Source organism: Cololabis saira, chromosome 17 (assembly GCF_033807715.1).
Source record: "Cololabis saira isolate AMF1-May2022 chromosome 17, fColSai1.1, whole genome shotgun sequence".
NCBI classification, from domain to species: domain Eukaryota; kingdom Metazoa; phylum Chordata; class Actinopteri; order Beloniformes; family Belonidae; genus Cololabis; species Cololabis saira.
The window spans coordinates 14,513,555-14,537,588 of NC_084603.1; the positions used below are offsets into that span (position 1 = coordinate 14,513,555).

At 40.6% G+C, this 24,034-nt stretch overlaps 1 protein-coding gene across 2 annotated transcripts in view; it reads right to left on the reverse strand.

Annotated features, from left to right (window-relative positions):
* The window catches only part of si:dkey-192p21.6 (uncharacterized protein LOC565246 homolog), a 43,615-nt gene that overhangs the window by 11,190 nt on the left and 8,391 nt on the right, over positions 1-24,034 (reverse strand). For both annotated transcript variants that reach the window (XM_061746048.1, XM_061746049.1), the window contains exons 7-15: positions 20,404-20,483; positions 14,490-14,566; positions 13,670-13,700; positions 13,412-13,572; positions 9,289-9,401; positions 5,529-5,650; positions 4,395-4,518; positions 4,219-4,305; positions 583-660 (exon numbers count right to left, since the gene is read on the reverse strand). In XM_061746048.1, the coding sequence (XP_061602032.1) occupies positions 583-660; positions 4,219-4,305; positions 4,395-4,518; positions 5,529-5,650; positions 9,289-9,401; positions 13,412-13,572; positions 13,670-13,700; positions 14,490-14,566; positions 20,404-20,483 (873 nt within the window). The remainder of the gene's footprint in view (positions 1-582; positions 661-4,218; positions 4,306-4,394; positions 4,519-5,528; positions 5,651-9,288; positions 9,402-13,411; positions 13,573-13,669; positions 13,701-14,489; positions 14,567-20,403; positions 20,484-24,034) is intronic.

Below are 24,034 nucleotides of genomic sequence, written 5' to 3' on the forward strand. Positions count from 1 at the left end.
GAAAACTTAAAACGTATACAAATTTTTTTCATAAATCCTGCCTCAATCCTGCCTCAAGCTCCTTTAAGTAAGATAACGAAGTATTTGTACTTTGTTACTTGACACCTCTGCTTGTCAAACATTGCAAGCAGGCACCCAAAGGCTGGTACGGCTCTCCCATACTTGCAGCAGACTGTTGATGATATGCAAAGTTTTAATCTCATCCTCAAACCACATGTGAGCCACAGGCGGGCAGCGAGACGGCGTGCATCCCCCTGAGGTACCGGATACCCATGTCTTCCCGGAAACGCAGCCCCACATGGATGTTCTTTAATTGTACTGAGATCACACACAGATCCGTCTAATGAATGGCCTCGGCAGCGATGACTAATACCCAGGAGGCTGGAAAACACATCGCAGACTTTACCTGGAAGGGCGAAGTAAAACATCCGGGGCCATAAAAGCGCTCAGCTCCTCGTGAGTAATAGAGGGACGACAATGTTTGAAGTGATTTGCTGTCTCGGTTTTAAATTATCAATTGACTTTTATATACGCTTTCATTTATTAGCTTTGTTTCAGAGCTCCACGTGCGGCCATACGTACCAGGACGATGGCCCACGCCAGGAATCGACAGATGATGTGGGCGTGATTCCTTTTGTAGAAAATGATAATTTTGCCTGCCTGTGGAGAGAGAGAGGCCGGGTTAAACACGGACGACCACAACCCATTTACTCATGCAGCTAATGAGAAATGCCACATGAACACCAGCACTCAGAGTGTCCGCACATTTGGCCTTGGGTAACTGAATAGTCCTGGGATGTGGCTGTGGATGCGGCGGCCCTGGCGTGGCGGTCACATTTCTCCCGTCCCATGGAGCCAGATGTGGCGTGTAAGTCGCCCGCGCCCTCTGATTAATTTGGTGATGATGAATATGTTTCAGCTGAGAGCATTAGCACGGACGAGCACAGAGGCGGCAGCCGACACCTGGCGTGTCTTGTAAGACCCGATGACTGACGGGCTCAGAGCTAACCGCCCACCGGGAATTAAGCAATGTGGCCGCTGCTGCGTGGCAGCTTCCCACAGCCCCAAATGGTTATAAGTGACACCGTCAGCAGCGCGGGCTCAGGCCTACAGACCCAAAGCTTTCTCCTCTTTCTCCTCGCTCTCTGACGACGTTGTGTCAATAAAGCAGCGCAGCTGTGCACTTAACATTGAGGCAGGACGTAATTAGCTGCAGTCTCACTGTCTCTTCTGTGTTTTATAAATATGTTATTAGAGGAAGGCTTATGTAGATGCACGTTTTCTTTGTGAATTAACATAGGAAAGCATCTGTTAGAAAAGAAGGTGTTATGAAACATGAGGGACAGTTCTGCAGCTTCTCAACAACAACAACCAAAATAAAGTATGAATAAAGTGAATAAGGTATTTAATACCTTAAATTAATATTCTGGTTTTGTCTTAGTTACCCAGTTATAATTGTTAACCTATAAAAGCTGATATAATAAAAATAATAAACTGTCAGGACTCACAATTGATTTACTGACATTAATATTGTCACGTCTGGGGGTAAGGTGTGGACCCAAACGCAGGAGAGAGAGGGAGGCCGGAGGCAGGAGTTCTCAAAAAACAAAAGGATTTATTCCACAAAGGTAAAAACAAAAAGCACTGCTTGGCAGGATCTAAACTTAACATGAACGGGGATCAAAAATCAGGAGCACATGGAGGGAGGACAGTACGGTCCGACAGGGAACAAGGGAATTACAAGACCAGATATACACAGGGGATAACGAGACATGACGAGACACAGGTGCAGACAATCAGGGAAGATGGGACACAGGCGGGGCAAAACAGAAACTGAAAGCTGGGGGGAATGTCAAACCTTGACAAATATTACTGTAAAGGCTGAGTTATGGTTCTGCGTCAAAATGACGCCGTGCCTACACCGTAGGGTACGCGTCGACGCACACTGTACCACACGCCGTCACTGACGTTCACCTCCCAAAAATTGTAACTACGCGTTGAGGTGACGCAGACCAAACGCAGACGATAGGGCTGTGATTGGTTCGCTTGGTAGCAATGCATTTCTGGTTTTCGGTTTGAAGCACTCGTGAACTTTCAGCGCTCTTTTCTTCGTGTATGTGTGATTTTTTTTTTGTTTTGGTTTTTTGCACAATAGTTGTCCTTATCTCTTTGATTCACTGTGACCGGAAAAGTCGGATAAACCATTCAGGAAAAGATCGCGACTTAGCGGCCGTGGGGGGTACTGCACCGCGGCGAATTGGAGTGACGGAGAAGTCCGAAGGTTCACGATGGCGTCACGGCGACGGCGTCGATTTAACGCAGAACCATAATTCAGCCTTAAGACTGTTTTGGGAGGCTAATCACCATGTTGATTGTGTTTCTGTTGCCTACATATCCATGCATACTGTAACTATATCACATCTTTCGTAGTCCTCGACCGTGTGGGGCCTGGCGACCCAATCAGCGAACAAGACGCAGGTGGGCTTCTATAACGGGAGCAGCGACTACAAACTAGTAGAAGTGTGACCTGTTTTTCAGTTAAAAGTGGGATTATGTGAAGTATTTATAACTAGTAGCTCTAACGTGTGGTAGTAGACAGTTTGGATGCTTTCGGTCGACAATTTTCAGGATCTAAAGCAACTTAAACTTTACACATTTATAGCAATTTACTATTTTAGATTTGTGCTCAACGTCTCTTTTGCAGCACACAGACACAGCGGATGGAGATCAGGTACAATCGATCCTTTTGCAGGACAATGTTACAGCACAGACCACATCAGCCCCTGTGGGTGTCAAGTATTTAAAATCTGATTATTAAAATCATTTTTACACACAGATGATGAATCATATGAATAATGATTATTAGAGTCAAATAAAAAATATCTGTCATATATGAAGGCTGTAAGACAACAAGGATTTATTTCACTGATGCTGATGGAGATGATTCATCACCTGTTCTTATCTAAACCCGATCAATGCACGTGAGCGGTGTTGTAGACAAGCGGTTCGAGTTAGGGCTCGTGATAACACCAGCGGTTACACGGCATAGTTGCTCCGTCTACAGGTACGCTGGCATCATAAGTTGCTGTTGCTGGGAAACAAAGTTGCGCATGATGTTGCCTTCGTTATCCATCCGCTCTGTCTACTTTAGGATTGATCAGTTTCTGCTCCTCCTTTTACAAACTGTCAGGAATAAAGCAGCTCGCCTTCTGGTGGGGGAGAAACATCGCTGGCTTCCCGTCCAGCACGGGATCCAGTTTGAGATTTTATTGTTTGTTTTAACATTCTGAACGGAAAGGGAGCGCCTCACTTATCCAAGCTTTTAAACGTTCATCGTCCTGTCAGAGTTCTGAGTTAAATCAATCCGCTGCTCTTGAGATTCAAACTGAAAAGTAGAAGTGATGCAGCTTTTTATGATTTGTGGAACAAGCTACTTTCTAGTATCAGATTTGAGACCATTGGTTTTATATATATATATATATATATATATATATATATATATATATATATATATATATATATATATATATATATATATATATATATATATGAAAATCTTGCTTTTTTTTTGTTTTTTTTGTTTTTTTCTTCACATAATTTTTATAAAATATTATAACATAACCAAATTATATAACCATACCATTATATATAACAATATAATACTATAATTTAACCGTGATACATTGTACATTTATTAATATATGTAGATATATAGATTCATATTATGGATATAGATATATGAAAATCTTGTTGACCCTACAATTTTAGTAGAAATTCTTGTTTGCTATTTTGCTTTATTTGTTCATTCTATTGTTGATTTGGAGATTTTTTTTATTTGCTTTCACCTGAACGGCACTTCAGTCAGCTGAAGTTGCTTTAAATGTGCCACAGAAATAACCAGGAAACACAGGATTCTGGAGAGGGCCTGGGAGTTGCATGTGGACCAACGAGCGTGTCCCTGCTCTTAGTCATTGATCTAGGTTTTACCTGGTTTTGTGTTTCATATTGTCTTGCAGAACTTCATAAATCTGCAAATATTCATCTTTTTCTGTTGCGCATCAACTATTATCTCAGTGAAATAAATATTGTTTTCTCAAAGTATAATCTTGACGACCGCCTCAGGCATGACTTGATATTCAACAATAAATCTGCATGAAGACCGAGGTGTGTGATTTATAATGTGTGACTCATACTGGACTAATAAATGACCCGGCTCACCTGCATCCCCAGAAATCCCATCACAATGGAGTTGATCGTACCCAAAATCCCCTCGGGGTCAAAGGGCATCACAGTGAGGTACAGAGTCTGGGGGAGGAACCACGTGTTGCAGTCACACCTGCTGCACTGTCTTGTGACAAACACATTATTTATTTGAACATGAGAAAGATACTTGCTCTGCAGGTGGGGTATCTGTACATGTTGTCTCCAAAGATCCATCTATCAAGGTATCCTGCGGCACCTCCGGTACAGTTTGGGTAAAGACCATCGTCACCGATTCCACCAGCTCCCAAATACCCTCTGGTCACAATCAGAAAATGTATGATTAAAATATGAATAAATACGAAGGTTCAACTCCCTCCGAACGAAATAACGAAAACTAAAATTGAAAAAACAATTTTGTTAACTGAACTAAATAAAAACGAAAATTAAAAGACAAAAACGATAACTAACTGAAACTATATTGCGTGTTTAGAAAAAAACTAAGTGAAATTATAGATATAATTTCCTCCATTTTCGTCCCTGTCAATATAAGCCTCTTGATATGATCAATTTATTCCGCTCTGGCCGTTTATCTCCAACTGGCAGCTACGGCACCTTAATGCCTCATGGTCCGTGACGTCAAAACTAAAACTAAAACTAATAAAAACTAAAACTAAGCATTTTTGAAAATATAAAAACTAATAAAAACTAGCAAACCCACACTAAAAACGAATTAAAACTAACTGAATTGAAGGAGAAAAAGTCAAAACGAAATAAAACTAAACTAAAATGAAAAATTCAAAACTATTATAACCCTGCTCCCCACAATTAGGATCACCCCTGAACTTTAAACTCTGGTAAATGTGTTTCACCATGCATCTTCACAATAGAGTCAAACATTGGAAACAAGGAGGAGAAGTGATCAAAACTGCTGCTATTTGAAGCTCCAATTTTCTAAACCTGATTCCGTACAAAGATGGGAAAAAAAACACACACACACACACACACGCACACAAAAAGCGCGGAAGAGACAGAGCGAGGAAGATGGATCCTCTGTCTTCCCTCCTCTTACTGCACATGACAGACTGAGATTGGCTAATTATACCCTCTGAAGCATCCACCACAGGCCCATAAATCAGGCTGGTTCATAACACCTGCAACACAAGGCGCACACTAACACCTCTGCTGCCGCACAAAATCCCTAAATGGAGATAATCCCAGCAAGAATAGATGTGTGCAGCGGTTTTTCTCCGCACATATATGTAGAGTGGATGAATGACTGGACCGGATGAGAGTGTGTGACAGTCGGAGCCTTGTTGGGGACTTACGTGGGGCAGTCGGGTACGGGCAGGAGGAAAGTGATGCAAAGCCATAAAGCCTCCAGGACGATGATAATCAGCCACTGTGGCCAGTACAGGACGACGTCCTGGACAGGGTTCCACCAGTGATGCTGCACACACACACACACACACGCTATTATTGATAACATTTGATCCAGTCTTGAATATGATATCAGAAATAAACTCAAATCAAGTCAGAGAGGCACCTTTTAATTGATTGAGAACTGCAGATTCAAACTGCTGCACAATTTGAGGTCTTTCTTTTTGATTACAAGATTTCAGCCCCTCAAACGTCGGTGGTCCTTCATATCTGATCCACCTCGCCGTGATGCTTCATGCATCTTCAATAGGAGACAGGTGTGGACTCCAGACAGGTCAGTCAAGCCCACTCTGTGTTGCACTGGAAAAACAGCCCCTCTAGAATTAAGCCCAATATTCCTTAAAGTGGACCTATTATGAAAAACACGTTATTTCTTGCTTTAACATATATAAAGTGGTCTCCCCTCAGCCTGCCAACTCAGAGAAATAGGAAAGCAACCAAATTCTGCAGTGTCTGTACAGCCGCCCGGATGAGCCGTCCAGTGTGATGTGGATCTACGAGCCAATAAGATTCTGCCCACTTTTGTTACATAACCAGAATGCAAACCACGCCCACAACTAACCACCGTGTCCTAACTGCATGCGTGCAGTGTTGCCAACTTAGCGACTTTGTCGCTAGATTTAGCAACTTTTCAGACCCCCTATAGCGACTTTTTTTCAAAAAAGCTACTAGCGACAAATTTAGCGACTTTTTCTGGTGTTATTGGAGACTTATCTGGTGGGCAGAGCAGAGCAGAGACGAGACCCTCACCACTCCGCATCCAGACTGCAAATGAAATGCGCTTGCGCAAAGCCGCCGTTGGCTTGCAGAGCGGGATGTAAAGGTAAACGTTTCTTTTTTCTTTTGGGTCACTTTGCCCGTCCCAAGCCCGGATAAAGGAGGAGGGTTGGTTGTAGAGCTAGCAATTTTACCCTACATAAAAATCTTTTGATTAAATTTGCCGTTATAACATTTAACAATACGGGACAAAACTGATGTGTGTATTGTGGATCTAGACAAAGCATTAAAATCATTAAATTTTGATAATGTTGAAATTATTTTTGTACATTTGTAGTTCTAAACATATTTAGGGTGTTTTTTACTCACTTTTGTCTCTCCCACGACGTTATTCCTCTCTCCTACAGCGTCAATTACAGTTATATGCAAATTGCCAATTATGCAAATTAGGCGATGACGTCATTTAGCGACTTCTAGCGACTTTTGGGACAGCCAATAGCGACTTTCCTTACTGAGGAGTTGGCAACACTGCATGCAACGCGACTATCGCGTCGCACTGCGTGACATCAGACGCTCTCTGTCCATCTCCCTCCAGCAGCTGTCACTTTACTGAGGTTTTTGTAGTGAAATGAGGAGGAATCATAGAGATAACTTCTCATTTCAACTAACTGGATCAGCCGTTCCTCATCCATGACCGTTTCCTATAGCGCTTTCAACCGGCTTTCAACGCGAGCGACAGGAAGAAAATAGAAACAGGGCGTCCAACAAATGTTCAGCTTAAAACAGCGCGCCGCGTCGCGCTACATTGCTGCGGCCAGTTAGGACAGTCCAATAGAAAATAAAGCAATGGAATTGATTTTGTCGCTGACGATCGCTCGCATTGCATGCAGTTAGGACACGGTGTAAACTCCACCAGCCGGAGCTTCCGCCATTTTTTGGTAGCGGTGTATCGCGTCATTCAGGCAGCCAATCAGCACAGTGCCTCATTATCATAGCCCCGCCCACTCAGAATCCTGCATAGATAATGAGGTTAGAGACTGGGAAGATAAAGACATGGCTCAGAGGCTGAATTTCTAATTTATTTAGCAAAAACAATCAAAAGCTTGTTTTTAAGACATTCAAGGCCTGTTTAAATAGGTATTAGATGCCTGGTGATAATGTGTACTTCTTGGAATTATGTACAACATTGTAAGAAGATATACCATGAACGGAATAAATGAAATGAAATGAAATGAAATGAAATGAAATGAAATAATAGGTCCCCTTTAAATTTAGTCGAAATCGTCTTATTTTAAGCCACAACATTTTTGCCAATGGGGCAAGAAAAATTTTCTTGGCTAGATTTCTTAAAATGAGCAAAAGAGTCTTAAATAGTCCTCTGGTCTTCTTGAAATGAGGCTTTTTTTACTTTCCAGGAAATGAGTTTTTGCAGTGTGTTGAAGGTAAGTCATGCAGAATGAGGTTGAAAATGATGTCTCCACTATGGTAAACAAATGCATTTCCAACATCCCTGCACCTCTGCGTAAGTAAGGAATCCAGTAAGTAAGGCTACTGGCCTCGGACGCACCATCAGAGAGTTTGCAAACGTGTGTGGGACACAGTGGTTGCTGGTTGTTTGATATAAGAGGCCCACGGAGAAAGTGGAGTAAATCTCCCAGTGCTGCCTGTGGACTCCAAGGTCAAACTAATCCTACTGTGTTTTCCAGCCTTGGCTTTCTCCCACGGAGCGTTTCCCAGACATCTTGAATCTTTTCATCTTTTTGTTTACTGTGGGTCCTGAAAGATGAGCATTCCCTCCAGTTTTTGACCTGAGAATCTGTCTTTTTCAACCCACTGACAGAGTTTGGCAGAAGAGGTTCAGCCACAACAGATCTTTGTAAAGGATAAGTGGATTTAGTGGACGTTTCCCTTATAACTTACGTTGACATCCTCACCTGTGACCAATCAATCAGCCTGCTGCATAATCTCCTGACGTCACTTGTAGATGTTTCTGGCTTTCTTTGCCTCAATCGCTCTCTGATCTCTTTTGAATGTGTTATTGGAGTCAATATGTGGTGAACACACTGCAAATCAATTATCATGTACTTTTGTCTGTTAAATAAAGGCTCAAATTAATCAATAATTAATGTTGCTGCATTTTACAAAAAAATATTGTTTTTTTTTTAATTAGCTTTGGACAGAACTCTTTTTTTCTTCTTTTTAAATTAAACTTTAATTTGAGTATGTTCACATTAGGAATGACAGAAAGAAAGAAAGAAAAAAAGAAAGAAAGAAAGAAAGAAAGAAAGAAAGAAAGAAAGAAAGAAAGAAAGAAAGAAAGAAAGAAAGAAAGAAAGAAAGAAAGAAAGAAAGAAAGAAAGAAAGAAAGAAAGAAAGAAAAAATTCCCGTTGATGAGGTTTTTGTGTAACAAACATGGCGGATCTGAGTCATTCCAGTTTTGCAGTACAGGTGTAACTCATTTAATTGGTTTTTATTAATTCAATTTAATTGGTGTAGTTTAGTAGTATTCAGTATTCTTTTAGAGCAGTGATTTGGGGGCTCCAAAGACTGAATGTGGTGATAGATTTATAGTTACAAAGGTGGAGTTGGATTGGTATTTTTTTATCGTCATTTTTATCGTTATCGGGATAAATTCCAGAAATTATCGTGATACATTTTTTAGTCCATACCGCCCATCCCTAGTTCACATACATTTTTTTACTCTTTTTTCATACAACTGAATGCTAAATTTAAAGTTTCCGTTTGTCCAACCTCTTGTATTCAGACCTGTTCAGTATGTTACGAGCTAAAATGAGGTGGTGAAATAATCAGTGACAAAGCAGTTGGCTTTCGGTCTTAAAAAAAAAAAAGTGCTGCTTTAGGTTGAATCCCTTGAATGCATTTTTGTCTGCGTAATGATTGATTGCAGGGAACTTGACAGAAGAGCTCACCGCTCTCAGTGGGATTTCTGTCTGGCCCCAGAAAGTCTGCAGGATGGACAGAGCAAAGTAGGTGAAGCCCAGACGCTGCAGCACTCCAGGGATCCTCAGCCAGGAGCAGGACACTGGAACACACACAAGAAACACTGATGTGCCAGTTTTATATTCTACACACCCTATGAACCTAAAGACCCAGATAAACCTCTCCAATACGGTGGCTCGAGGAATCGACGTCCTATGACACCCTACATGGGAATGACAGACGGCGTGAGGTCAGGGGGCGGCAGTGAGAGATCCGGATATGGAAACGTCAAGAACATGCCAAGCTAATCAAAGATTCCCAGTTATCTCTTGGCCGTGATAGACTGCGATGGATAAGATTGGCTGCTGCTCGAGAGATTGATGGTAATCTACACATTAGTTAATTGAAAACCTCTTTGTCACACCAAGTGCTGTAAAAACAATATAGCTCCTGTCATTGATCCGAGCAAATCAAATAAAGGACGGAAACCTCTCCTTTCACAGAAGTACAAGGCTCTTATTAATGGAACTTGACTTTAATCCCCAAGTTACACACTTTTAAACAACTTCTGTGTTTTTCCTCCCACAAATATTACATTTAATTACAGCCAAATCATTTCTAGCCCCTCTAGCAACTGCTTACTTCCAAAATCTGAGCACTTTTAGCAATTTTTCTACAGAACGGCAAGATATAAATCTACACTTTTTACACAGAATGGAGAAAACACAATAGGTTTCGAAATATCTAGCTCCCATTGGTCGTTTATATCGTTGAAAGAAAATAGAGGTTATAGTAGGCTACGTGAAAAGGAGTTCTCTGTATCTGCACTCGATTGCTCTTCCTGCGGAAGACCCGGATGTCTGGCACAGTAGAATTGAAATTGAATTGCAAGAACTGAATTTGAATTGTGAGAACTGAATGTAGATTCAGTTTTTCAATGCAATGATTCAAATGAAACAATACAAATTCAAATTATGTGATTCAGATTCAGTTTTTTAATGCAATTATTCAAGTTGAGCAATTCAAATATAAATGATTCAAATTCAGTTTCTAGTTGCACATATTTCTGCCCATATATTATATTGTAAAAGAAAACAAATGCTGTCAGAAAACCGAGTGCAAAAAAAATTCAGTAACTCAGTAAAATAGCTTCTTCAGTCAGTTTGAATTTATTTATTTATTCAAAAAAACAACAAACAAAAGACGCTTTAACCCCATTCAGTTAGATGGCAGACCCTGTTTATCTAGCGCCAAGGTGGTGCATCCATCTAAAACGTTAAAAGAGGCCCCGCCCACGACCCAAAAGCCTCCCTAAAAGGTATAATCCTTTAAAACATGTCGAGTCTGGAGCAAAGTAGAGTGTATTGTGTGACCGGACCGAGTGCTAATGTAAATAATGACGCAGTTGCCGTGCAGTGAATCCCCAACACGTCGGAGCAGCACAGTCCATTAGGAACATGGACAGTTAGAAAAGAGAAAAAAGAAACTGGAATAACAATGAAAAGAAGGAAACAGCTGGCCGCTCGTGCCAAGGACAGAAAGGCCTCGGCAGATTTGAGGCACGGTGGTGATTATCACCGCAATCACCACTTGTTTCCTCCAAAGTGCTTTCAGGTTCTTTATCAAAGTAACGGAGGGAGAGAGAGATGGACATATTTATCTGCGTATATGTTTATGTGGCTCCATGAAGGGCAACATCTGTGGGCAAGGTCCACATCTCTTTTGAGTTTGGGGAGGAAACAAGATGCAACTGTCAACAGCAGCCAGCTGGTTTAGACTGAAAAAAGAAAAGTTAGAGGTTGTGAGGAGTTTAGTAACAATACGTCTGGGATAAAGATTGAAGATTGTGATTGGTCAGTTTTCCTCTCTGCTGCTATGCTGAAAATTCTCCATCCATCTTTTATACCTGGTAACTAACCTGCTGGTTAACTAACCCGCTGGTTAACTAACCTGCTGGTTAACCCAGCTTGATGTGTTTAATAAACACAACAGAAATTATAATTGTTTGTCTGTCACTAGCTGAAGCACATTGTGTTTGACTATTAATTATGATGATTAAGATGATGATCAGATCAGCATATTAATGCCAAAGACAAGTTAATTGCACAGGGTCTATGTCTATGCCAGATTGGACCAAAAACACAAAAAGAAATATGTCTGGAGCCGCAAAAAATGAAAAGTCTTGTATCAGCCTTAGAATGAAGACAACACATGCTGCATGCATCTATGTTAGTTATAACTGGGGGAAGATTTTTTTTTTCATTATGCACTTCGAGAAAACAGTCGAAATTTCGAGAACAAAGTCGAAATGTCAAGATTAATGTTAAAGTACAATCTTGAGAAAAAAGTTGAAAAGTCAAGAAAAAAGTCAAAATGTCGAGAAAAAAGTCGAAATGTTGAGATTAATGTTGAAGTACAATCTAGAGAAAAAAGTCAAAATGTCGAGATTAAAAAAGAAAGGAAAAAGGAAGAAAAAAAGAGAAAAAAGGAAAACGAGAAAAAAAGGAAAAAAGAAAAGAAAAAAAAGGAAAAAAAAAATTGAGAAAAAAGTTGATATTTCGAGAAAAAAGTTGAAATTTCGAGAAAAAAGTTGAAATTTCGAGAAAAAAGTTGAAATGTCGAGATTAATGTTGAAGGACAATCTCGAGAAAAAAGTCGAAATGACGAGAAAAAAGTCGAAATGCCGAGATTAAAAAGGAAGAAAAAATAAGAAAAAAAGGAAAAAAAAGGTCAAACATTTTTGAAAAAGCTCCAGGGAGCCACTAGGGCGGCGCTAAAGAGCAGCATGCGGCTCTAGAGCCGCGGGTTGCTGAACCCCGGTCTATGTACTTGACTATAACCCCCTCAAATGCACAAAAGTAGTATGTAAAGTGTAGGAATTTGGTTTCAAAGTCTTAATCTGACACTCTTTTGACCATACTTGAACATCCACCGCAGGATTCGTATGAAATGACTCACGGTTACCGACGAAGGTTAACACCTCCTCCTCTCCCATCTGACATTAAAAGGGTTTAGCATATTGAGCTGATATGACTCCATTCTCTTATTAGATCAAACCCTGGGACTGGAGAGCCAAGGACATCCTTGGAGACAGAGGACAAAGCTGCACTTGGTGGGAAGAGTCTGTGTTGTTGTGATGGGCTCCAGCGGCGGAGGCCGACAGCAGCTGCACGGAGCTGACGAGTGTAACTCTATCTGTTTGTAATTGTCCATTACCACCGTGGTTGGTTTTTTCTCTTTTTTCTTACCTCAATCTGACACTGTTAAACGTCCCCTGGTGCTGGATTTGGAGACTGCACATGCAACAGGACTATTTAACCCAGTTATGCAGACACCCACCCAGGAAAGTGCATTAACACCGGCGATAGCTAATGTGTGAAGGGCGGCCTGAGCATCCCAGGTGATCAGCACAGTTACTCCCCTAGTTAACCCTGAACGTCCAGGAGCTCCGGCTTTTATGACAAATATGTTTAACATTTATGTCAAAGACCAAAACCCAAACATATCATAATGTAATAAGAAGCCAGAACAAGTAAAAGCATAATTTCTTTTACTTCTTTACTATAAAAATGAGTCATAAGTTGCGTAAAAGTTGACTGAAAGATCTACAGGACCATCTCAGAAAATTAGAATATTGTGATAAAGTTCTTTGTTTTCTGTAATGCAATTAAAAAAACAAAAATGTCATACATTCTGGATTCATTACAAATCAACTGAAATATTGCAAGCCTTTTATTATTTTAATATTGCTGATTATGGTTTACAGTTTAAGATTAAGATTCCCAGAATATTCAAATTTTTTGAGATAGGATATTTGAGTTTTCTTAGGCTGTAAACCATGATCAGCAATATTAAAATAAGAAAAGGCTTGCAATATTTCAGTTGATTTGTAATGAATCCAGAATGTATGACATTTTTGTTTTTGTAATTGCATTACAGAAAATCACAATATTCTAATTTTCTGAGACAGTCCTGTAGTAAACCCTTATCAGCAAGCTTAATTTTACACATCAACAGGTTTGTGATAAACACACAAACAAAAAATAACAACCCTCCATCTGTTCTCCAGCACGGTTGCCATGTCTGTCATGTTGCTGCGTACTTTGTACCTACATGGTCCATCTCTGGGAGAGTAGTTGAGGAAGCAGAAGCCGAGCATCATCAGCACGGCCGTCCTCCAGGTGATTTTTCGCAGCAGCTGCTGGCGGCTAACTCCTCTCCTCCGCATGGAGTTGAAAGCCAAAACCACTGAAGTTCCAATTATAAACACAAACCTGGCAGACACAACCGTAATATATTATTCAAACATATAGGTTTCCCATCGGTTAATGAAGGACAGGATGAAGGTCGGTCCACTTGCACGGCACCTACCACGGCATGACGAGATCTGCCACCGTCAGACCTGCAACAAATCCAGGAGAACCAGAGTAAACTAAAGCCAACAGATCCACGGACACCGTTATAGTGAGTGAATTAAGAACAATACTTTTTCTTTAAAGTACTGCTTATATCATTAACTTTCCATTTTTGGAAAGCTGCAATTAATTAAAAAAAAAAAAAAGCTGCACTCTTGTGAAGGCAGTAGTCCTGCAGCGAGGATTAATCAATACACCTCTGAAATCAATTCACCCTTGTGGCAAAGAGGTGATTGCAAAACTTTTGGAAAGACTGCTGAACAATGGTATGCATGGCCTGAAGGTTAAAAGATATTACACATAACATATATTTGCATAAGAAAATACAACCAAGACTTGCCTGCAAATGCTTAAGAGCACTTGGACCTTGTTTAGCTCAGCGAGTATCTCAGTCTTTATCCTCATATTCTTCCGGGTTACCTTCAACTCCTTGTTTTTTTTTTTTTTTAACTGGTTGTATGAAATAATAAACATCTACTGATTGGGCTTTTGGTTTGGTCTGCATGAAGGAGGGAGTCCTGTGTGTGTGTGTGTGTGTGTGTGTGTGTGTGTGTGTGTGTGTGTGTGTGTGTGTGTGTGTGTGTGTGTTTTGAGACTATTTATCATAATTGGTGAGAACAGATCAGCTCTGATGTGGAGAGTGGTGCACTTAATTAACACCTCTGGATTTGATTAATCTTTAGATTTTTGATTAAACTTAATTTACAAGGCACAAGTTGTACAACACGAGCCACTCTCATTTTGCAAATTCATGCATGTGTTGTAGTTCACTCAACCGTTCCAAGGTGCGTGCTGAAAGAACCAGTATCCTCCTCCACCGTAGTTGACAAACACCATCACCGTGAGAGAAAACCTGTGAAGACATCGCAATGATGAGCATGTACTAAGTATACATTTGATTTATGTACACATAAATAATACTGGACAAAAACATATGTGGCATTGTATTTACAAGACATTATAAAAACATTTATGCAGCAACGATGAAATGTGGGTGTTTTGTTTGGGTGTTTGAAGTCACAAACAGCTCAAAAACTCATTTTCTTTGTGGTCTGAAAATGTCTCATTTAGTGAGTCGCTCAGACCTGCAGGAGAATAATCCAGTCTCCCCATCTTTATCTCCACCCAACTCCACGTCACTCTACATTTTAACGTTGTTTATTCAAACTTTCAAACACTCGGTCCGATTGGCACTAACGGACCGTACAACCTCATTATGCCAATTATTAAATTTTTTGCGATATTTAACTTTAAATTTTTAAAAAAATTCAATTTTAATTTGAACGCTTGTTGCTAGGCAACGGTTTATCGTACAGACATCATTATAACTGACAAACCCAGGACGCGTTGTACTACATAATATTTTAGTCTCATCATGCTAGCTATTACGGTTTTTGAGATATTCAACTATGCTAATTTTGATACTAACAGAATTTGGACGCTTGTTGCGCGGCAACGCAGTATCGTAAAGACTTTGTTCCAACGTTAAAATAATATATATTTTGTTCTATTTTACTTCTTATTCTATTTGATATTTTCAACGTCTTGCTGCTCAGTTGTCTTGCAATTGCCCCTCTGGGATAAATAAAGCTTTTCTGAATCTGAATCTGAATATATATGGACCAAAGCATCTCATGCAAATTAAGACAGAAGGAAACCCTTTCGAAAGGTCATATATGTCTCCTTTAACCCTTTCCGAGAAATCAGTCGCAATTTTGTGATTACCGGAGAATATTAACTTCTGAATAAAAGTTAGAGCGGCTAGACACTGTGCTTTTTATTGTGTCACAACGCCAAAACCAGGGTAATGCAATCTAAGCATTATGAATCACTCAGGAAATGAACACTTGTCCTCTGGATCCCCTCGAGCAGCTTTGCTGACTAAAGACTTTGCACCTAATATATGATGCACTTTATGCTTTAGCACTGGGCCAGGCTGCTGAAACACCGCTCACGTGATGGAGCGCTGTACTGAATCAGACATGCACGGGAGAAGAGAGGAGAGAGGGTGTTTGTGTGGCCTGCAAAGGAAATAGGCTGGGCGTGCATGACGCAACATAAACTTGCAAGGGAATGCAAGTGGTGGAGATGCAGCGGATGATTGCTGCGAGCCATAAACTTCACCGGCTGAAGCATATGAATTTATGGCTTCATATATTATTTCATCAAAAGGAAAAAAAAAAAAAAAAAAAAAAAACATCATAAGGGGCTCTTTAAGTGCCGTAACCAGATTAGGACGGCCTGTAAGACTTAGACTCACTGATAAGGTGCACTGTATCTACCTCTGCCTCCTCTTGTTTTTCTGCCTTGATTCAATTAAGAGGTGCACCGAAGCCATTACTGCTCTTTCAGCCCCGACCTGCTGATACAAGATTTTAATCGGTCACTATCATCTCCAAAGGGCTATTAAAGCAGAGTAAACCCCGGTGTGCGTGCGTGTCTGTGTGCTTTATTCCCCCCCCCCCCCCCCCCCCCCCCCCCCTCCGTCTCTCGCACACATGTACGCACACGGGCTATCATTTAAATTTTAACGAACAAATCCATTAGTCGCCATGGTAACAAAGACAAAGGTTAAATCCCTTGCCAGATGAGACCCTGTGAAAATCACAGCAGTATCGCGAGCATGTTGACCATGTTTTTAATTAAAATATCCTGAGCTCTGTTATACTGTAAATGCAACACGGGACGCTAATTATGAGAAAGGGAAATAGAAATTCTTAATCTGAACAGGGGTGCAGATCCGATGTCAGGATGTGGGGGGACACCAACGTGATTTTAATTTTTAATTTTTTGCCAATATGCAACTCATACCATGCCATAAATTGGTAAAGGCTCGCCAAAAAATACTGCACAGGGAATCATTTCTTGTGCTTACCTTTCTTGTTTATTTGTCCTAAACAGCCAACAGTGTGTGTCACTGCTTACTTAACTGTTATATTCCTAAATCATAATTTTAAGGGTTTTGGGCATGTAGTGTAGAGATGATCTACTCATCTCAAATTCCTCTCACCATCTTCCTTTTATCCTATGGGACTACTTTATGCACAATCAATTGATATATGGATGAAATATGGAGCCCTAAACAAGTTGTTTAAGCTAACTGATCATGTTTTAACACAGTTATGGTGGTAAACAGTTCTAAAAAAAAAAAAAGGACCCATTGCTAAGAGCACAATAAACACAGCACAAGTTGACCCAACATCAAATTTATTTACATACATGTCAAAAAGGCCGTCAAAAGTTTTAAAAATATTAATTCAGACTAAAAAAAAAAATGTATGGAGTAGCAATACTTTCATTCTGTACACCTCCAAACGCACCGTGGATGTATTATTTTTTTAGAAATATATTTTTAATAAATATTCTACATATTCAACCTTTAAGTCTGAAAATACATTTGTTCAATTTTGAATAATTTAGGGTATTTTTATTGGGGGGGACAATTCATGTTTTTCAGAAACTTCCAGGAAGGAAGGAAAAGAAGGAAGGAAGGGAGAAAAGAAGGAAGGAAGGAAGAAAAGAAGGAAGGAATCAAAGAAGGAAGGAAGGGAAAAAAGAAGGAAGGAAGGAAGGAAGGAAGGAAGGAAGGAAGGAAGGAAGGAAGGAAGGAAGGAAGGAAGGAAGGAAGGGAGGAAGAAAGAAAAGAAGGAAGGAAGGGAGAAAAGAAGGAAGGAAATAAGGGAGGAAATAAGGAAGGAAGGAAGGAAAGAAGGAAGGAAGGGAGAAAATAAGGAAGGAAGGAAGGAAGGAAGGAAGGAAGAAAGAAAAGAAGGAAGGAAGGAAAGAAGGGAGAAAAGAAGGAAGGAAGGGAGAAAAGAAGGAAGGAAGGAAGGAAGGAAGGAAGGAAGAAAGGAAGGAAGGAAGGAAGGAAGGAAGGAAGGAAGGAAAGAAGGGAGGAAGGGAGAAAAGAAGGAAGGAAGGAAAGAAGGAAGGAAGGAAGAAAAGAAGGAAGGACGGAAAGAAGGGAGGAAAGAAGGAAGGAAGGAAGGAAGGAAGGAAGGAAGGAAGGAAGGAAGGAAGGAAGGAAAGAAGGAAGGAAGGGAAAAAAGAAGGAAGGAATCAAAGAAGGAAGGAAGGGAAAAAAGAAGGAAGGAAGGAAGAAAAGAAGGAAGGAATCAAAGAAGGAAGGAAGGGAGGAAGGGAGAAAAGAAGGAAGGAAGGAAAGAAGGAAGGAAGGGAGAAAAGAAGGATGGAAGGGAGGAAGAAAGAAAAGAAGGAAGGAAGGGAGAAAAGAAGGAAGGAAAGAAGGGAGGAAATAAGGAAGGAAAGAAGGAAGGAAGGGAGAAAATAAGGAAGGAAGGAAGGAAGGAAGAAAGAAAAGAAGGAAGGAAGGAAAGAAGGGAGAAAAGAAGGAAGGAAGGAAGGAAGGAAGGAAGGAAGGAAGGAAGGAAAGAAGGGAGGAAGGGAGAAAAGAAGGAAGGAAGGAAAGAAGGAAGGAAGGAAGAAAAGAAGGAAGGACGGAAAGAAGGGAGGAAAGAAGGAAGGAAGGAAGGAAGGAAGGAAGGAAGGAAGGAAGGAAGGAAGGAAGGAAGGAAGGAAGGAAGGAAGGAAGGAAGGAAGGAAGGAAGGAAGGAAGGAAGGAAGGAAGGAAGGAAGGAAGGAAGGAAGGAAGGAAGGAAGGAAAGACGTAAGGAGTAGCAATACTTTCATTCTGTACACCTCCAAACGCACCGTGGATGTATTATTTTTTTAGAAATATATTTTTAATAAATATTCTACATATTCAACCTTTAAGTCTGAAAATACATTTGTTCAATTTTGAATAATTTAGGGTATTTTTATTGGGGGGGACAATTCATGTTTTTCAGAATTTGGGGGGGACATGTCCCCCACATCCCCCCGTCCCCCCCGGGATCTGCACCCATGAATCTGAAGCATAGTATTGGTTAGGGAAGTCTTTGTCGGCTGTTGCTTTCGTGTCCAGATTGAATCAGTGCAGACTCTTTCTTTGGTCTTAATCAAGTTTACATCGTTCATATCCCAAAAAAGCTCTCCACCTATGGTTTGTCACTCAGCAACAGACTTATTTTGTGTCTTGGAATAAGTTTCTCTTATTTATAGCGTATAGATTACAGAAGGTGCTTAAATACTGGCGTTCTGTAACATTTCCGTAAAAGTCGGCCACCAATTCCACTCTGGAGACTCGTCAGGAATTGCAGTAGTAACCGAGCTGTAACTGACACTTACGGTCTTCTGTTATTTAAATCGTTTGCACATTACCAGTTAAGAGCATCAACTTCGTGCTCTCACCCAATTACAAACTGATAGTCACACTCGAGCACTACTAAGTGTTAAGTTACTGCTGGGCTGGACAAATGAAGTACTTTGACAACTAATTCAATCACATTAGATTATAAATTGGACTGAAATGTGAGCGTTCTTTTGTTTCGTGGCCAGATATCAGCACGTATGAGTGAAACTGCACTGAAGGAAAACTTGGCTCTGGGTCAAACTGAAGCACACAATGATTCAGCCACCTGGTGTTAAACGCAACTCACAATCCTTGCTTTCGCTCTAATAGTTGTTCCATCTGTTGTTCTGCGCCACTAACGTCTGACGGTACGACTTTCAGCAGCAAAGGAAACTGGCGAAAAGCTTTCAGCAGCCCCTGCACAAGATTAAAATCCAAACCCTTTTAGAAAAATTAACGGGGAACCATATCTTACAGTTCTCTGTACATCACGTCAGTGACTGAGCAATGATCAGAAAAGCCTCTCGGCTCAGAACCCGAGCCTTTTGCCTTCAGAAATGTCTTGGCGTTTATGGCAGATGACTGATGTGTCTGTTCTCTTCAGAAAGTTGTTACTTAGCAGGGGTGTGGATCATAAGTCACCAGGCTGCGCAGGCACCTGCAGTGTTAATCTTGAGCGCTGAGTCACAGTTTGATTGACTGTCCTGTCAGGTATGAGAATTTCCCAGTATCACCAATCAGGACATCAATAACTGACGAGTATCTGCAAGCCTCGAGTGACATCTCAGCTGGGAAGATTGAACACAACTGCAGCAACAAACTATAACCGAGGGAAAACATATTTCTCTGTGTGCTTTTGCAGTTTCTGATGAAAAGTCTCCTTCAGCTCCTTAACGGAGAGTAAAAGCAGACCGTTTTGAATTCGGCACTCATGTGTGTGGTGGTTTTCAAGTAGCTCTTCATTTGAAAAAGGAAGCCACAGATGGAGAAGATGCCAATTTTGTGCTGGATGCTGTCTCCGTCCCGCTGGATTTCCTCTTCCTCTCCAGTTTGGCAGGAGATCTATGGCCTGTGTGGATGTGTGTTGATATGTTGACTGTATTATTACATCAATTATTTGGCATGGGGGAGGTCAGAGCCACGCTGGCTTCCTGTTTCCAGATAGGCGTGCTTTGTGTCTGCCCTCAGGCCACAATTAAGGCTAGCAGGCAGCCCAGATTCAATCACATGCATCACTCCTGTCCAACAGAAACACTCTGTTCCAAACCCGAGACGCAGTGATATCAGAAATCACGCCCAAGGCCATGCCGCCTGATAACAAAGGCTTCAGGGGGGGGCATGTGGCCAGACTGTGACCCCGGCATAATTATTCATTATACTCGGCCTGTAAATCTTCATCGTGCTTCAGACTGATCAGAAATAAAGAATTAGCCTGTGAATGAGCAGCATGTGGCGATGGACTGATAAGCAGGAATGTTGGTGATGGTGTACATACATACCCTCGGAAAGTGTCCAGGGAGAGCAGGCGTGACGGTTTGGCTCTACCGGTGTCGGTGGCTTCACCAGCAGGAGCTCCGTCCTGTAGAAACACCAGCAGGGAGACTAGATATGGTCATGACCTGAACTAGAAACCAGCCACACCAAAGTTAGATCACAAGCTTTCTTAAATTGCTTCAATATGCAAGTGAGAAATTCAGAGTATAAACACAATATTCAAAATTAAAGCTGCAAGCAGCAATGAACGGGACCTCACGCGTGCAATTTTCACCATTTGAGGTCAAGGACTCAAAACCAACTCTGATGACACCACCCCTGACTGTTTATGTCAAACCCTTCAAAAGTTATAGCAGAAAACAGGGACAACCAATCAGATGAAGCTAATTCAGGCCAATGAAGGTCAAGGACTCAATACCGAGTCCGATGACACCACCCACGAGTCTCTATGTCAAACCATTCAAAAGTTATCAGCAGAATCACATATCGGCCAATCAGCTACTAGTATCACTTCCTGTTTAGGGTTGAAGTTTGACGCGGCGCCACGGCCACGCCATTTCACGAAAACTCACGATTTTGATTTTCATCGTCAACGTCTTTTGTGTCTCCTGAGCGAGTTTTATGTCGAACGGACGATCCTGCTAGGAGGAGTTCGTTAAAGTACGAAAATGGCAAAATTTGCGCCAAAATGACACGATTAATTCAAAATGGCCGACTCCCTGTTTGGTTTTCAGCCATGGCGCCAAGAGACTTTTCTTTAAGTTGGGACATGATACAGGTGTGTATCGATTTCTGTGCATCTACGTCAAACCGTATTGTGGGGCTTGAGGCACAAAGTTTTCTAGGGTGCGCTGTTGAGCCATTAGGCCACGCCCCTTTTTGACACTATTAGAATACGTAATTTTTCGCCACATGGGACGTGCGTGCCAAGTTTCACAACTTTTCGAGTAAGTTATGCGCCTCAAAAACGCAATTGTTTTCGGATAAAATAATAATAATAATCTTTGTGATTTCAATAGGGCTTCGCACAATCCTTGCTGGTGCTCGGCCCCTAAAAAGTTAAGGCTTTTTTTTGGAGAACATAAAAGTTCTGCATGTTTTTGGCTCAGAAGGAAGTTATTCTTTCCCAAAAGAGACACCATTTAATAATAATAATAATAATTTTAATAATATTTTTCTTTTATTAATCCCACAATGGGGAAGTTCTTTCTCTGCATTTAACCCATTTTCTGGTCGAACTAGTAGCAGTGGTCTGCCATTTGCACGGCGCCCGGGGAGCAGTGTGGGTTAAGGGCCTTGCTCAGGGGCCCAAACTGCTTAAAACACTTAATCTTAACTGTTCTTCCTGTGAAGGAAACACATCAAGACATTTTTTGACAGTTTTCCTGAAGTCTGAATGAGACTTCTGTGAAATGTTTCCATCAAAACGCCAGGTCGCTCTGGTCTGATGGATTTCACAGGTTTTATGGGGCCTCCACACTCTCCTCCGCGTTCCTTTGTCCAAGTGCCTCTTCTGAAATTGCAGGTAAATAATGTGCACTTCAGAGGAACAGTCATTGCAGAGTTACAAGAAGTTGTGTGGAGGAAAAGGTGGAAACGCTGAATGGATCCACACTGATCTGGGTCTGTGATGTCACAGTCCCCTGCAGATCTGATCTCATTGAATGAGTTTCAGACCTAATTGGGAACAAAGTGGCAAAGATTGTGCTTTCATTCAGTACAAAAATGTTTATTTTATTTTTAAACTGCAAGGGCAGTTCATTGTTGCAATAAAAATTTACATTTTTTATATCACTGCTTCTATCTCATTTATAAATGCCTTATAAGGCATATATAGTCCTCACTTTAGATGGGCTCTCGTGAAACACTTAACTAATGAATAGTAAATACCTTAATAAATCGTTCATTGAGTATGAATAAGTGTTTATAAAACATGTATTAACACTAACCATGTACAAATGTATGCATAAATATACATACAAATGGTTCGTATATAATTTACTTAGACATTCTAAATGATCTTATGAACCATTAACAGACATATAATACTTATTTATAAATGGTGAACCTATCATTTACAAAGTATGAGAATCCAGCTATACAAATGATACATTCATGATCAATTAAGCATTTTACTAATGCTTAATAGTGTATAGTTGTAAAGTTTATAACTGTGTTTATTAATGCTTAGTAATGTATGAATAATTCTTTACTAATGATGAATTCATGATCATTTAAGCATTTTACTAATGCTTAATAGTGTATAGTTGTAAAGTTTATAACTGTGTTTATTAATGCTTAGTAATGTATGAATAATGCTTTACTAATGATGAATTCATGATCAATTAAGCATTTACTGATGCTTAACTAATGCCTAATAGTGTGTAGTTATTATAAAGTGTTACCAACATTTTCTTCAGATACAGAATGGTTTATAAGATGGTGCTTCATAAATGTTGGCAGACTCTTCAAATATAAGTAATATATATCTATATCCAGACGATGTCTTGATGTTTTTGTTCAGCACCAAGATACATCAAGACATCGTCTGTCAAGTAATCTTCTGCTGTGGTTCTGTAATCGTCCAATGCTCCACCGTGTGCAACATTTTTTCCTCTTGTCTGTTGCTCGATGCGTCGTTAATAAAACGCTCTGAAATGTTCTGTAATCCTGACAGGAAACAGGTGAAAGCTGCTGTTTTTCTCTCCAAGTGAATCCTTTCATTCTACATCTAATCATTGAATCTCACGTTTGAAAAGAAATATACAACTTGGTTCTCTTTTGGTCAGTTAGGAGGATTTTTGCAGCACAAAATCTACACAGTGCCGTTTACAAGTCCTCTCTTAAAAGCTGATAAGTTAATTAAACTTCAACCCCCCCCAGCTGATCAATTAAAACAGCACTTTTTTCCCCTTGATCCGGCAGTCACAGATAGATGCTCTCTATAGTATCTAAAGTAGGCAAAGACAAACAGCTTTTACAAACACATGCCTAAAAATAGGAGTCATAAACAATATTAAATGAAGTTGACAATAGAAAACATTATATATCTAAGGTTGGTAGTGTCTGTAAAGAAATGAGAGTCCTAGAAAACTTAAATCCTGATAAACAAGTTCATATATTATATTTAAAGGATGAAAACTGAGGCTGATTTCTGTCCTGGCCCTCTTCCCTCTGTAAATGCAGCATTTCCATGACTTTGGCCTGCTGCCCTCTCGCTTGAATTAGTCTGACTTTCTGGCCTCCGTGCAGGAGTTTAAAGCGCCAGAGCAGGAAGACACCAGCACTAATATGTCATGATGGATCTGTGGGCCATCCAGACAGCATATGGAAGCCAGAGACGTCTTGCTCAGGAGAATGAGAGGAGCTATTCATGCCGACCAAAAGCACACAGCAGCTCTTCCCAGGGAGGGAGATGATTGGAGGGCTGTGGCGCTCTCCTGCCTCCGTGAAAGTCTGCTGTTCAACTGGCTCTGCTAACATTTGTATCAATCATCCCATTAATGTCTCCCAAACGCCTTGATGACGAGAGTCTCAGAGCAACTTTGGTATGCATCTCAGGATGGAAGCATAGGAGGCCAACCAAAATATTGCAAAGTCACTTTCATAATAAAAGGAATGTTTATGTCTGATTGC